The sequence below is a fragment of the Salminus brasiliensis genome, chromosome 8 (assembly GCF_030463535.1).
Source record: "Salminus brasiliensis chromosome 8, fSalBra1.hap2, whole genome shotgun sequence".
NCBI classification, from domain to species: Eukaryota; Metazoa; Chordata; class Actinopteri; order Characiformes; family Bryconidae; genus Salminus; species Salminus brasiliensis.
Window position 1 is genome coordinate 15,677,886 of NC_132885.1, and position 16,709 is coordinate 15,694,594.

The following is a 16,709-nucleotide window of genomic DNA, read 5'->3' on the forward strand; positions in this document are numbered from 1 at the left end:
TGCAGGTAGATACCACAGGCTCAGATAACTCCTGAGGGGGAGGTGTGTGTGTGTGTGTGTGTGTGTGTGTGTGTGTGTGTGTGTGTGTGTGTGTGTGTGTGTGTGTGTGTGTGTGTAGTAACTCCCCTGTGCTGCACAGCTGAGCTGAGTGTAGGAGGGGCCCTTTTTCTCTGTCTCCAGTCAGTGAGGGCGAACAGCTATGGCCAGTGTGTGTTTGTGAGGGAGAGAGAGAGGAGCAGAAGTATAGAGCTGTGTTGAGTTTCTTCACTGAAGGTGAACTCTTGGACATGCTGACTGTTCCTTCTGGCCTAGAGCTTACATGTGATCACGTTTGTTGGATTGTATCAGAAAAACACTGGAGGATTTTATTTTGACTTTTTGACTCCTGGGATTTGAAAGCTGAAAGCATGCAGGGCAGGGCAGTTAAAGGCCCGAAGATGGTGATTGAGTCTCCACAGCAGTTTAAAGCTCAACCTGTGGCTGAACCAGAGCAAGGCAGCAGCTCTGCCGAGACAGCGGTGAGTCCCACGGTGAGCACACACACACATACACAGGCGCTTAGATGAAGTTTAGATACAGGGCAGGTTCTGCCTGTATCTGCAACAAGTGTGGAAGTTTGATGTTTGAGAACATTTAAAGCGTTGGTTGGTTGATTGATCGGCCACTTGTTGAATGGCTGAAAGTGGTAACAATGCAAAACTAAGAATGACAACACTGACATTGTCATAAAATTGTGTTTATTTGATTAATTGGTCATTTATTGATTTTACTGCTCACAATTTCCAGCTTAGATAGATTTTGAGGTGGAATTCTCACTGAATCCCATAACCAAGCCATTAATTGATCTGTAGAGCCTACAAGCCTGGTGCTGGGACTAAAATTCACAGAGTTTAAAACGTTCAAATGTTGTTCAGGTCCATCAGCTTGTAGAGCACCCGACCCGAACTGTAATATCATTTCCAATTCAGTTTCACTTTCTCAGCCATTAGACTTAGCACAGTTCTTGAGATTAGACAAATTAGCACACTCCTTTATTCCGTTTGCTTAAAAAAACAGAGAGTGAAAAGAATCAAGTGCTGAAGAGTAGAAAGCCGTAGAGTGGAGAGGGCAGGATTGAGAAGGAGTGTTTGGGTGTTGTACAGTGTTTTTAGTTATTTAGAGAACAGAACTGCAGTAAAAGGAGAGAATGAAACTCTGTCACTCCCTAAGAGCACACAAGTACACAACTCCACTATGACCCAGAACTGTAGTCCAAAACAAATATTGCAGCCTTATTCATTCATGTATTCTAGTTTTTTATTTGTTAATCCAGTTCCTGCAGTGCTGTATGGGTCAGTGTGTGAGGTTGTGATGTTGTCAGTGTTGGGCCATAAATAAACATCTGCTTTGCTTGCCACACCAGCTGTTCCTGGCTGTGACAGCAGCATTAGAACAGCATTAGGCTTTCCCTCCAGTTACACACACACACTGTCCTCCTGGGCATGAACACAAGTGCACTATATAGAACTGCTAAAAGGTAGTACAGTAGTTCAGTCGCTCTGTTCATGATTTGAAAACATTGTGCATTATTAATATTCCATTACTGACAATCATCCAAGGCTGTAAGGCTCCTTTGGAGGAACTGGAGCACCAGCTGAACAGAATAGGTGTGGAATAACTGAGGTGGGGAGCAAAGTGTGTGTGTAATACAGTATTGGTGCCTGACTGATATCGACCCTAAATATCGGACAATTGATGGGTCAGTATGATCACAACGATAGAGTCAAACCTGAAAGGCAGTTCTTCCTGGTCAAAATTGCTGGTACTGTGAAAGTAAAGCTAGAAAATGACATATTTCCCTAAAGGCATACAGTTATGACAAATTTCTTTAATAGTTTAAACAAAATTACTTTTTATTTTCATGTTTTACAGTTCAGAATAACAAAAATGGGGCAGGGCCTGAATTCTGACTGAATTTGATCACCCTGTATGGTGTTTAGTCCATTCTGCTTTGCAAAAGCCTTCTGTCTCTGTGAGGTTCTTGGACCGTCTTGCTGCACTGCTCTTCGGGGTCTGTCCACAGATATTTAGTGATGTTTGGGTCGGGGGACTGTGACGGCCATGCAGAATGTTCAGCTTGTCCCTGCTGAGGTCCTTTATGGATTTTAAAACGGCTGTTGAAGCCAACATTTATTTGTTTATGTGATGTGTGCTTCCAGATTTTGCTGGGATTTAATTGAATCAATTAAATCTACAAGTGAAATGTATCCCGAGCCGCTGGCTGCCACACAAGCCCAAACATTCACCTTAACAGTTGGAGAGGTGTTCTTTTTTTTATGATATTCTGTATATTATGTTCGCCAAATGCCAAAAAGTTGAATTTTACTTTAATCAGTCTGCTGTTGATATTAGTTGTTTTAATTAGTACTAGGCAGCTGCATAGACACTCCCATGGCTGCTGATTGTTGGGAAAAGGTTTTGTGAAGCCAGAGTATTTATAAACCTTTGAAATTTGACACAAAGTGTTCATATGGGTCATACGGCTCCATACAGTTCATGTATGTCTGCGGTCTGTACTGAATGAAGCACTAAGTCTGTGGACATGGGCGGGTCTTTCTCAGAAGCGTATGGGAATCATCAACACAGCATTAAAACATCAGTGGGAGTGAAGCGCACACATCATTGCACACACCCAGTGAACAGTACCACACTGCATACTGTACACATTCCCCTGTCAGGAGTGAATTATAGCTTAACCACAACAACTGCATTTGAAGTCATTGTGAATGCAACTGTCCAAACATCAGTCCCCATTTCAGGCCTTTGAGCCTAAAATAAGAGCATGGGCTCAGAGCTTTGACATCCATTTGTTCCTTTCAGTTGGATAAAGTACATAGTATTTGATTACCTTACGCCTCGAGCTACAAACGAGTTGAATTGAGAGGTTACAGTATGGTAGCCTTTGTTATGCCGGTGTTCTTTTCCTTTCTCATGCAGTAAACGTCTTGCTGCTGTGCAGGGGAACAGAAGTCAATGTGAAGGTGCAGTGATTGTAATCTGATGCCAGTTTGTCACAGATAAGGTGTGGCTGCTGTTCTAGTTAATGACTTAAAGACACCTAAATGTCACCTCACTGTCATATGACTGTGATTGCTGTGCTATCTATACAGCTTCTGTGAGTTTATGATTAAACTGAAGTGCACACACACACACACATACACACAGCTAAATAGCTAAGCCCTGTTCGCTGTGTTCTTTCTGGTGAGTGATGCTATCTGCTGCGAGGAACTGTGTATGCCCTGTTATCAGCCAAGCCCTTAATTACTCTGGTTTGTGTGTGTGCGCATGCGTATAAAGTTGACTTGTGTCTCTTTATATATATATATATATATATATGTCATTCACTTGTTGCTGTTCTCAGGTTCAGTGGGATGGTCCATCTGATGACATATGCACTTTGTACAGTACTCTGAAAAAATAATTTATTTAATTGTATATATATATATTAAATCTTATTTATTTTTCAACAGAAGTACACAGAACATCAAAGTTGCTCTTCTAAGAATTACCTTTGGCCTTTGCAGGCCACCCTTTTTTCTTTATTACAGTTCCTTTCAGAAGCCCTATCCTCTTTTTCTCCCAAGCTCCCCCTAGCACTAGAAATGCTCCCGACACTTGGAGGATGATGTCTGAACACATAGCTCCTCCAATTAGTGCAAAGCCGACCGCCACCGTGTACCCACCCGAGAAGAGTATGGCCAATTGTCCAGGCCATGGTAGTAGCCTATCGGACCCCTGAGCCACTCTAAGCCCCTTACTTTCAGGTTTCAGTGGAATCTTCTTCCTCACCTCCGAAGTTATTTCTTAGAAAGTCTCTGGGGTGGTCTATCCATTGTTCAGCAGAACAGCTGCACCTTTAACAGTTTGAATTGCAGATGTTCTTCCATGTAAGAGCTTCTTGTTCAGCTCCACTTCCATTCAGACCCATGGTGTTGACTGGTCTTCTTACAGTGGAAGGATGGGCAGAAACACCTGTGGATTCTTTTTTAATTATTTATTTTAAGCAAGACCTGGGCTTTATTTTCTTCTGTATCTCAAAGATAAGTATGCAGTAAGTGCTGTTTATTTGATGAGACCAGTTTTAGCGGCCTTGTTAGTGCTCTGTTTTTTTCCTCTTTTCCTTTGACTTTCTCATTTTTATGCAAGTTGATTATCTTTCATCTAATCTCATTGGAACAATGGATAACTTTATTGTTATTCATCTACTTAATGGGTATTTGGACCAGAAATTATATATAGGGTTGTCTCTGACTTTATATTGTTGTTTTCAGGTCCTCTAAAATGGATCATCACGGTCAGTGTCAGTAGTGTGTTTATAGTCTGACTGTACTCCATGTCCACTGGCACTGATAAGTAAAGCTATTCCATCTCCATCCAGACCCCTCTGACATCACCCAGCTAATATCAGCTCCAGATGTGGAGCTGACTGTAGGCTTACTGATCAGGGAGAGCCATTCACTCAGTCACTCATGCATACACACTCACACACACACACAGTGGTCTATAATACTTGTTGAAGTGTATCATTATAGGAGTTTGGCTCATACCTGTCCTACTCATTCATGTCTCTTTCATATAGACAGAGAAACCAACTCTGTCCTACTAGCCTCATGGTTTATTACATGTGTATGTATTTTAGAAGTTAAGATGGGGTGGAATAAGGGAAAGATAAAGCATTAGAGATATAAGTTGCTAGGTTTTCAACAAATGTCTTCTTTACTACTACTCTTTTTATCTTAATCTTCCACTTCCCATTTTAAAAACCACACACTGTGGTCACTGAATGTAATCAAATCCTCACATCAGTGCTTAAAAAGCTAGAAAGCCTTCCCTGGAGGCTTAGTAGAGCCTCAATCAAGCACAGGATATACACAAGAAACAATGAATGAGCGGTTGTCTCAATACTTTTGTCCATATAATACTTTTGTGTAGTAGACTGCGTCAGACTGCATTAGAATCATTTCTGCTCCTTCCACATCTGAGACGCTCATCAAACTCCAGGTCGGCTTCATAGTTGATGTTTAATCCCAAAAAAGACGACTTGAGCAGATGGTTTTCTCCAAAGTGCTCCAGCTCGGTGAACTTTTCAGTACTGTACCAGGCTGGTACTGGTTATTGTGCAGCTAGTTAAAGTGATAGAATTGAGCTGAGCTGAGCTGGGCTGAGCTGACTCTAAGTCCTTTTAAGAGTCTTGTAAACCTTATGAAGTCAAACCTGAAGACACCAGATCATTTTACACTCCCTACCGCCTGCACACACACCCATCCACTCTGTCTTTTGATTCTATTGTGAGTGTGTTGTCTTTTCTTTTTCTTTTTTTCTTTTTTTTCAAGTAACCCTTACATTCATTGTTTCAGTTGCATTTTTCACCAGGACTGTCATACGAAGCTCACTTTTACTCTTTACAACTTTTTTTTTAACTGTCTAAGCAGAGTTTGGGAAATTCCCTGAGTTTTTCAGAAGTGAAAGCAAATTAAAAGCTAATTACAACAGATAAGCTCTTTGTTTTGACTGGAATGTTATAACACTAAGCATTGTCACAGCACTGCTTTCCGTTATCTTAGGCATACTAAAGATACTAAATGATGATCTCTGTTCCTTCAGGTAAAGCCGCGTGTGATCGAGCCATTGGATTATGAAAATGTGCTGGTCCAGAGGAAGACTCAGATCCTGAGCGATGTTCTTCGAGACATGCTGCAGTTCCCCCTGGAGGACTTCCAGGTGAGCGTACCTGCTAATACAAACCTTGCCCTGATGCTTCTCATACAGATACATGTGTACACTGTCTTAAAATGTAATGAGATTTTTTAAAATCCTAAACCTAGTTATTAATTAATAATCAGTTATTAATTAAACATGAATTAAACCAAAGTAAAGAAATGATGACTTTTAATTTACTGAGCTAAATTATCCCACATTGAATTTCTTTGTCAGAAGAAGTATGTGAACTTCAGGAGTATGGGTTCATTTAAAGAGATAATTCTATAATAATATATGCTAATATAATTATTATATAATGAGTCATACAGTGAAACCTTACGCACAACAAAGTCTACAAAGAAAAGCAGAATTTAAAAAACGTACAATTTTGAGAAGGTTAAGTCAATGGCCAGATCTTAACCCATTAGAAATGTTGTGGAAGGACCCGAAAAGAGCAGTTCATACAAGTAAGCTCACTAGAATCACGGAGTCGAAGCAGTTTTGTAAGGGGAAATGGGCCAAAAATTCATGACCAGATTGATCACCATTATCGGGATTCACACCAGTTACTGAAAGCTAGTGTTTGCAAACGTTTTTTCTGACTAAGATATTAAATATTGACTAATTATGCGCAACAAATAACTAATAATAATGTAAAAACTATAATTTGTCATTTGTTTACTTGGAGTCCTTATGTAGTTTTAGGACCATTTACTCTAGGTAAATCAATTAAAAAATGCTGAAAATTCACAAACATAACTTGGTCTTTCTGTCATTAAAGGGTATTATACTGAGGTCACTAAAAGAAACTTCAGTAAAACACATAGAAGACACAGTTTATGATAACTTGTTCCAGTGTTGTATGCAAGAAGTACAGGTATTGCAGGGCAGTGTAGCTCTGTACAGTTTTATTGTACCTCTGGAGTTTATCTGCTCACTCACAGCTGTACGTTTTACTGAAAGGGCAAGGGAGTAGCCTTCCACTACCTCGTCCAAATTCCTTTCTGCTGCATCCTGCTCTCAAACAAGTATCCCTCTATGTTACCCCCTTGTAACCTTTTCCCATTTAATTAAGAGCTTCTTTAATGCACTGCCAACTAAATCGTTACTGCTACGTTTGTAAACTCTGAGATGACGATTATGTGAAAAAGTGAATGTCACGTGATTACCCTTATTCAAATGAAAGTAGACTGTTACTGTAGCAGACGCATGCTGCTCTAGCTCAGCTACTTCTACAGGAGTGTGGCAATGACCGATTTAGGATTGACGTATGTCTCTTAAGACTCCGGTTGCAGAGTGCAGTCTCTGGGCTACTGTCCGCACGGGAGGTCCGCCTCAGACAGCTATCCAAACACACACCGCCAAGCCTCGGGTCACAGTGGAAGGGACAGTGACCTCACTGGCCTGGGGTCACAGACTCAAACCGGATTACCATTTTGAGTGTTTGGAGAATTCTTATTATAGAAATGCCTCAGAGTAATATTTAACATATGTTTGCCTGATCCTAATTACCTTTTCTCAGCATGCAGGTGATGAGGGAGAGCTATAGCAGATTGTTTCTATCTGTATTTTGCTGTATGGTGGACGAGAGCCTGATTTGTGCTAGTATTTAAATACCTTAATAAAAGCATGGCAAAGGTAATTCATTGCATATTTCTAGATCTAGACAACATAGTAATAGATTTTCATATAGGGTTGACATTCCAGTTTGTAAGGGGTCATTCTAAAAAGAAAAATGTTCCGATGCCATCTCATTATGCAAAAAAAGATCAAATTGTTCATAGAAACAAAGTGTACAAAGTTACGCGACTAGCTTTGAAGTTACAAGAATTCGCAATGCGATCCCAATATGACGATTCTAGACTCTTGGTGGACTACCTATGCTTGGATAGATTAGCTAGCAAAAACATGCATTTAGAGGTTAAATTCTCCTGTCTGAGAACTTAAAGATGTGTTAATGGTCTTCTGTGTCAGCCGATTGCACGTGTTCTGTTGTGTTCTGGTCGTCGCTAATCTCTGGCTCTTAACTGAATTAACAGCTTGTCCATTAGAACCGTGTGGAGATGGAGAAGTTTATTTTTAAGATAGAAGTGTTTGTTGGGTGTGTGTTCATCTCTGGCTACAACTGTCTTCAGGCACATTCAGCAGTTTGGAAATCACCAGTCCGTAAGCTCCAACAACAGCCCTACCCTGTGACCCTCTTAAATTCACATGGGTGAAGGCCTTGTGCCAGACACAGGACAGATATTTGACACATCATACAGTAATTTTTGTTGATAAATTTGTTTCAACACAAGTTCTCACCCTCAGCCATTTCCACACACAGGCGAAACAGGTTAATGGAAGACATTGTTGAGACTCCAGTGGGCAATGCAAAGCTATAGAGCTGTCCCCTAGAACACACTCCTCCATTTCTCAGCATGCTGAACTCCTCAGAGAGACGGAAAGAGAGAACTGTCACTAATGGCTTTCCCATCTCTCTTCTGCACGCTGCAGGGAGCTTTAAAGGCTGCCTCTGTTCATGCTGAAACCGGGCTTGGCCTTGCTCTCCAGGAAACCCAGTGGAAAACACTCTTGGCTGAATGACAGCAGCAGAAATTCCCTCCTGTGTGCTGTGCTTCAGAAACAATAGGATCTACACAGGCCTCAGGCCATCCAGTGTTTAGGATTTGCGTGTCACGTCAGTTAAAGTGTGAAGACTGTGCTGCGGAGGAGCTATTACTTAGGTCAGGGTGCAGTACAATGGAAGAGGCAGTGTGCATCTGTGAAGGTCAAACAGCTGTGTGGGAGCTGGTGACAGAACGACAGCCTTGACTATGGCCATCTATCTCGCTGATGTATCTCTCTTTCTTTCTCTCCCCTTCGCACTCTCTGTCGCCTCCCCAAGAAACATGATGCCACGGAAAAGCTGCAGTGTGATCGGAACGACAGGTGATCCTCACACTCTGAAAAGGAATGCACTGCCCACAGGCGCAGACAGAGCACTCTCTCACTAGCTGCTGCATCTGTGTGCCCTGCTGGATGTGTGGAGTAGAGCTGTGCATTAGCTGCAGCTGTAGACGTGGTCATGGTGTAGGCTGGAGAGTTAATAACTCAATGGGACATGAAAGTTTATGTCCCGGTTTAATCATAGACTTGGTTTCTGAAATGTTTGTCAGGTTCAGGTCAGGTAGAATAAAATTCACATTCCGGTTTCTCTCCTAGCTTGATCTGGACTCTTGATTTCTGTGACTGCTGATCATTTATGGTAGAAGCGAATTTAAAATGTGCATTAGGAATTAAGCGTTTCATTCAGTCTGCAGTTGGGGTGGTTAGGTTTAAGTCAAGTGCAGGACTGAATTGGTGATGCAGTTGTGTTTGGGAAGAATTACTCTGGATATATGTGAGTTTACGGCGATTAGTTGGGCTACAGTCGAGTTTGGGCAGAATTGTTATTTTACAGTGTTACAAGTTTGGGTAGAATCTTCTGACTGTAATAGAGTTTGCGTAGAATTTTTTAAGTCTTTGGTCACGTTCAGGTAGATTTTCTTTGGGCTACACTGGAGTTTTAGTAGAGTCTTTTTTTCTAGTTAAGGTTAATCATATCTGGTTACATTTACCCAGCTTCTTTTGTCCAAAATTTAATTAAGGGAGAATTTCATAGGCTACAGGTACAGATGTTTTCAGGCTAGACTTGAGTTGAAGTAGAAATTTGTAATTCTACTGTTTAGTTTGGGTAAATGTTGTCAGGCTTCGTTCGAGGTTAGGTAGAAGTTTGTAAGGCTACTGTCAAGTTTGGGTAGAATTTCTGGGGTGATTTTTCTGTCGATTGTCTGGTAGAATTTTGCCCTTTGGTCAAATGTGTGTATTTTGTCGGGCTCCTTTCTAGTTTTGGGAAAACAATGTCTGGCTGTAAAAGTTTGTGTCCTTTGTGTCTACAGTTGGTTAGATGCAGAGCAAGTGTTTTCAGGCTATATTCTGGTTTGAATCTAAATTTCATACTTTATTAAAGCTCCAGGCAGTTGGTCTTGCTGGTAGAAATGTAGGCCAAGGCTGCAGGATTTCTCTGATCTGTCTGCTCCTGCTGGCACTGCATAAATCTCTTACTGGCAAACATTTACTAGATGATTTTAAACTGATTGTACCTCAGGCATCTCTGACTGTACCTCAGGCATCTCTTTTCCTCTCTCTCTCTCTCTCTCCCTGTCAAATAAATCTACAAATGATTGTTTTATTGCCTTGTGGGATTCTTCTCTATGTTTATAACTACCTTTTTTTCTTTTTTTTAAAAACACATTTTCTTTATTACATTTTGTTTAATGCAGTGATTGCCATACAGTAGCCACATTTTACCAATAATCCATATACCTATAAACCCTGATCTGGCCTGACCTCTGCCACAATGTCCCCAGATCCCCCTACACACACCCCAAACACACAAAAGCTAGTAGCTCTGTCTCCCAGTGTGGGTGGTGTTGCGCTCTGATGTTTGGCTAAACATGTTAGGAGTTTTTGTGTGTGTTGTGTGTTACATGGTGTGAGCAGAGAATGCTGTGACTAAATGCTCCAACACTGCATTCCAACACTGTTTTCACCTTAACTAGATTAACCCATCTCTTTCTTGATCAATGGAAATAGTTATCTTTCTTTCGTTCTCTCTCTGGGATGATGTTTAGAACTGTCCAGAGTTTTCAGGCGCCTGATTTTCTGTGATGTTTATGTCAGGGTAGACTTGGAGCCATTCCAAATGCTCCAGTTTATGTCTCTTTAGGTAGGCCATGTTGGAATTTGAGATATATTTTGGTTCATTTTCCTGTTGTAGACGCCATCTTCCTTTCAGCTTCAGCCTTTTAATAGATGCTTTGACATTTGAATCCAGGATTTCCTGGTCTTTCGGCAGAAGCCACTGGTGACAAAACAGCCGCAAAGCCTGCTAGATCCACCCATATGCATCACAGTTGACAATGGGTTCTTTTCACATAAAGCGGTTTGCTTTTTTTTCCTACAAATATACCTTCGCTTCTGCATCAGTCAGATTGCGTCCTTTGCCAATGTGGCTCGTTTTGCACTGTGCTACAACTGGCTGGTGTGCTCGCTGATTTTTACATTCAGCAAACCCAGATTTATTACAAACCAGGGGTGGTCATAATGTTCTGATAAGACTGTGCCAGTAGGCGAGCAAGGTGGTAAATCTTGGAAACCGCTAAGTTTGTGGGATGTTCTAGAGCTGCCGCAGTGAAAGCATAGGAATTGAGTGTCTGCCAATGGCATAACAGTGGTGCCTCATAGGCGTTGACTCCAGCGAGTGGTACTAAGCAAGCGACATGCCACTGTGGACCAGTTGTCCTATATAATTAACACCTTCCATCACCTGATAATACAGTCCATGCCACGATATCTCGCTAGTGTAATTTGAGCAAATGGTGGTTATTCCTACTATTATGTAGGTGGCAATAATATTCTTGAAAGTGTGTGTTTTTTATATATATATATATATATATATATATATATATATATATATATATATATATATATATATATATATGCAAATATACACTCACTCTCTCTGCATCTCTGAATTCCATCATCCCTACAGGAAGTAGAGTGGAAGTAGGGGACTAAGGCAGGGTATTGTGTACAGCTCTGGAGGAACCTGTGGAATGCCACATAAAAACTCCGCTCAGCCCAGCCTCAGAGGAGCCAGTCTTAACTCTATCATGTGTCCAGACGCTTTCTCAGATATACTGTGCTGGTCAGTGAAGCACGGAATGAGGATGTGTGAGGTTGACGTCTTTCTTAGAAAAGCAGATGTCTGTGTGACTGGTAAGGAAACGATAGAGCTGGAATCTCAGGTGAGCGAGAACCTTGGCCCAGAACTATTTTCCATAAACTGAAGCTTAGCCATAACTCATGGCAGAAGTTGTACAGGAACCTGATGTCCGTCAGAGGGCTGGAAGGTTCTAGAGTGACCGGCACTGAAGCTGCTCTTTCCTGTGGGTTACTCTGCTCTAGGATGTGAGTCAGGAAGGGGATTTTACTCGGGCATTGTTTAGCTAAATTTGTCCTGTGTGGTTTGTTTATAAGTCAGAGAAGTGGTTGAACGGTAAGCATTTGGCTGTCTTTGCAGCAGGGAGCCTGAGGCTTCACACCCAGTTCCCTGAAAGGAAAACTCCCTGTGGGGGAATACTTGAAATGAAAGTACTTATAAATTACTTTCCATGTGAGATATTTGTATTATTCGTAACTCCAGTTTCTCTGAAGGCTGCAAGTCATTCGTCTTCATCATCAATCCTCATGACAGCATTGCGGATACGAGTCGATTCAAAGTCGAGTCAGATTCGTTTATGAAGCAAGATCAACAAACACTGTTAGTCTAAAGGTTTGTAGACACCTGCTAAACAACCGTTTCTTCTGAATTCAAGGGTAATAATTCTGCTTTCAGGGCAGACCATAAACTAGTTTGTTAGAACATAGCTGTGGGGATTTGGTGGCAATCACAAGCATTACTGAGGTCCAGCATTGGTGATGTACGATCAGGATCACAGATCCCACTCCTGCTTGTCCCAGAGGATTTTCTTGGAGCTCCATCAATTTAGAGAACACAGTACCACTGCTCCACAGCCCTGGGGGACATCATACCTATGTAGATGACACTTGGTATTAGGAATGGTAACACTAGGCTCATGTGTGGCTGCTCCTGAGTGCTCTTTTCAATCTGCAGTGTTTATCTGCGGAGGTTATATAAAGGCACACTCCTAGAAATAAAGAAGCTACCATGGGATAATTTCATGATTCCATTGAAGAACCATTTTTGGTTCCATAGAGAACCATTTTTCTGTCATCTTTGGTCATGAAACCAGTCATTGTCTTCTTAAAGGCAGTGAGAAGAGTTACTGCTATTCTTTGTGTATGAGTGAGACAGACGGACAGACAGACAGCTATTTTCCATCCTTGTGTTATGTTAGCTTGTCCTCTCATGCTGAGACTGAACAATGCAAAGCGTCCCCTGCCCCTCCGCCTGAACTTTTGACCACGAGCAGAACTGGGAGCGGTCATCAGACAGGAATAATATTTAAAATACTGTTTAGGAAATTTCAACCAGCTGGACTGAGAGCATGTTTTTCTGGCAACTGTTTTCACTCATCTAGGTATCTCACATACCTTTCATTACAAACTGTACATCTGCTGAAATGAAATAATATGAAGGAACTGAATGAACAATAGAGATGTCTAAAATGTCTCATCCTAATATTTCCATTATTATACCATGGGGGAAATGCTGGAATATTGCTTTTGAGAAGTTCTTTGTTAAGTCACTGATTAGGTATTTGAACGAGGGTGTGTTCAATCTCTGGAAGTTTCTTTGTAAAGTGTCTCGAGGGGATGGTCTCTACACGCTGTTCTGGCAGGGTGTAATAAAATCTGTTTTTTGTTTTTTTTTTTCTCTCCTGCAGACGTGCACCCTGCGCCGCCAGATCCGCACCGTGTATCCATCGGTCCCGGAGAACGCTCAGAGAGAGGCGCACAGCCTGTTTGTGCAGGAGGTGAGGGAACAGCTGAGAATATTCATACTGCACTATTGTTGCTCCACCCAACACACTGGTGTATATCATCACTGTCACTCAATGTCTCAATTGTTTTTCACACCATAATTCGAATCCGGCAGTTGTTCTATACATTGTGTCATGATGTCACAATATCAATGGACCAATAGAAATGCTCCTAATTTTCTTTTTTTTTTTTTTTTTTACAAAGACTAAGAAGGTTTTTTCCTCTCCTGTAAAATAGCCATTTACATTAGTGGCAGAGGTTACATTTACATACTTACATACCATATTGAAGCACTGTGTAGTTATGTAATTACAGACTGTAGTCAATAGTTTTTTCTGCATACTTTGTTAGCCTCCTTTCACCCTGCTCTTTAATGGTCAGGATGCCACAGGACCACCACCAAGCAGCTGTTATTTGGGTGGTGGGTCATTCTCAGCACCGCAGTGTCACTGCTGGAGTTTTTAAACGCTGTGCAATGCCAGGTGTAAAGAGGAGCTGATATAATTGACAATGTGTGTAGAAACAAGGAGGTGGTTTTAATAAAGTGGCCGGTTGGTGTAAATGCCTTACCAAAGCACTGCTGCAGGATTGGTGCTTACACTTCACACATTGATATTGAGACAAAAGATTGATCACCTCAGTAGTTTCATAGACACAGTGGTATAAAGGTAAATATATTATTGTTCAGTAGATTGCAAACTTTTTAAGATTCATATTCTAGAACATTTATGCAGAATGTGTTCTGTAGTTTATAGACTGAACTTTGGCCAAATATAAAACTTCCATCTCACCTAAAACAATTATGTGTGCACGGCCATGTTGCTGTTACAAAGGACAGTATTGTAAAAAGAGGGGAAAGAGTTCACTGTATGTAAAACACACCAGCATGAACTCGAGATGAGGTGACCTGACCATTTTAGTATGTTAATCTTCAGCATATTTATCAGTATTCACCACTTTCATGGTATCACCAGATCAATCTCCATGTTCTAGCTGTAGTTTTAATCCCTGAAAAGCCTAATATGAGATTTGAGACCAAACAGTGGAACATCCTGGAAAAAGCCTTCTTCTTTCATCTTGCACTCTCTGCCCCAGCAATCAGATTGGAGCAAGAGCAAAGGATTCACTGCATGAACGAATCCCTTTTAGTTTCCTTCCTTTTTTTCTTTTTCTCATCTAGGACAACTTAATGGGTCTCAAAATCGCAGAATATTGGAGTGCACTCCTCTGTTACCCTGTACAGAATCTAACAGCCCTGTGTCATCCTTCTTGTTCTAGTGTATCAAGACCTACAGATCAGACTGGCATGTTGTCAACTACAAGTATGAAGATTATTCCGGTGACTTCCGTCAGCTCCCCAAGTAAGACACAACAACTTGGCTTCAGGTTTCTGTTGGACTTGTCTCCATAGCTTTTACTATAGATGTGTCTTTAGCAACCTATACCTCAGACAAGTTCTAGCAAGTTCCACAATAACTACATATATCCACAGGTTTAAGGTAGCAGCACTGGAGCTCTTGATGGTATGTGTGCGTGAGTGTAATTATCAAAACATGTCAGCCCTTGGAAATTTTGTGGCGTGACACTATGAGCAGGAAATGTGAGTTTTGTACAGCCTCACAGAAACAATGGCACCAGTGGAACAGTCCATGACTTCATCTGTTCCTGTAGTAACATACCAAAAGTACAAGGACTCTTCAGCTTTTCTTTTATTATTCTCATTATACATTTACATTTAAGGCATTTAGCAGACGCTCTTATCCAGAGCAACTTACAACAGTGCTTTGCTATTTACCCAAGAATAACCTCAGCTAGTTTGAATAGACTAAAAATTCAAAGATACCTCTAAGTTTAGACACTACTAAACACAAGTCAATATGGAGACCATGATACTCTACTATTCACCCAAGTACTCTCAGAAGAGGTGGGTCTTCAGTCTGCGTTTGAAGACAGCGAGCAACTCTGCCGTTCGGACACCCAGAAAAAGTTTGTTCCACCACTTTAGTGCCAGGACAAAAAAAAAGCCTGGACGCTTGTCTTCCGTGGATTTTAAGGGATTGCCAGTCAAGCTGAGCCGTACTTGAAGCTCGAAGGGCTCTTGGTGCAGATCAGGTTTTGACCATTGCCAATCTGCCGAAACTGCTACAATCCTAAGGTGTAGTTCATACATACCAATAATTATCTGAGAACAGAAAATAATTGAGAAGCGACAGAACTATGTAAAGTTAAACAGAGCAATGAACCATGCTGTGCTGTCTGGTAGGGATACTTTTGGAACTTGGATATGGAGGGTATTTCTCATGCCAGTGTTCCAGCATACGTTGTAATCCTTGTTCTTCTATGTTTGGGGTTTAAATAGTAAAGTGTCCAGACCCGATAAGCTGGCAGTTCACGTATTTGAAGTGGACGAGGACGTGGATAAAGATGAGGTGAGTGGATCGGACTCTACAATTTATGATGAAGTCAAGGTACCTGATATCAAAAACCAATAAAGTATCTTTTAAGTGAGGTAAGTCCAGATGTATTTAGCCATGTTGTGCTTTATTTGTTTTGTTGGAACGAAAGCCTGGGTCATAGCTAGGCCAGAATTCAGAATGACTAACTCGGAGATATCTCACATCGGTCACGCTATTGTTTGCCCTTACTGATAGTGAAACCTTAGACCCATATGCAGAGGGCTACCGCTATGCCGTCCAGCAGAAACTGGACCTCCACCCACCCTTCCCTCCTCTATGCTGGAGAAACGATCCCCCACACACAGTTTGACCACTAGGTCATTTCTCTCAGCAGCTTTAGCCTGGCCGGAGGCAGGAAGAGGTATCTAATGGCCAGCCATGGCGGCTCCTGCTGCCTGCTCCTTCCAAGAACTCTCCTCCTCTCGGAACCCAGCACACACACGCCGCATCATGTTTCATTAATCAGCTCCAGCAAACGACTGATTCGGCCCTTTTGGGCTGGCCCACTTGGCTGTTGTATTTCTTGGGCAGTTGGTTTTAATCATTGTTTTATATGAAAAAGACACATTTTAATATGAGGTTTGCGCTGTAATTACTCGCCGTAGGGTGCTAAGTTCTGGCTCTTAATCTATGTGACTTAATTGGGCTTCCTGTGGTGTGTGTGGAAAAATACAGCCAATGGCCACCTGAACTTCGTCCAGCTGCTCTTAAGTATAGACCTTGATTTAGTTCTGTTCAAGTCATTTGTCCGGCTTAGTGGTTGGCTCATTGTCAGTCTGCAGAGTACATAAATAAGAGCATGCTGCCTTTTCTTTAAAGTACGCTCTCAAGGGTCACAGGCTAACCTTACACCTAGTAATGACTACCTTGAGAGTCAATTCTGTGACTCCAGAGGAATTTATATATTTGTTTCATTATTTTTGTCGCAGCCTCTCTGCCTTTCATCAACTAAATTTCCCCACTGCGGGACTAATAAAGGACTAT

The 16,709-nt window shown here is 41.5% G+C and overlaps 1 protein-coding gene across 8 annotated transcripts in view; it reads left to right on the forward strand.

Moving 5' to 3' along the window:
* The window catches only part of LOC140560994 (dedicator of cytokinesis protein 9), an 88,666-nt gene that overhangs the window by 37,229 nt on the left and 34,728 nt on the right, over window positions 1-16,709 (forward strand). For 5 of the 8 annotated variants that reach the window (XM_072685783.1, XM_072685786.1, XM_072685780.1 and 2 more), the window contains exons 2-5: window positions 5,644-5,760; window positions 13,173-13,262; window positions 14,548-14,630; window positions 15,629-15,698. In XM_072685783.1, coding sequence (XP_072541884.1) covers window positions 5,644-5,760; window positions 13,173-13,262; window positions 14,548-14,630; window positions 15,629-15,698 — 360 coding nt within the window. Of the gene's footprint in view, window positions 1-223; window positions 531-5,643; window positions 5,761-13,172; window positions 13,263-14,547; window positions 14,631-15,628; window positions 15,699-16,709 lie in introns of those variants that run through there. The other 3 variants (XM_072685782.1, XM_072685784.1, XM_072685787.1) reach the window with 3 other exon arrangements.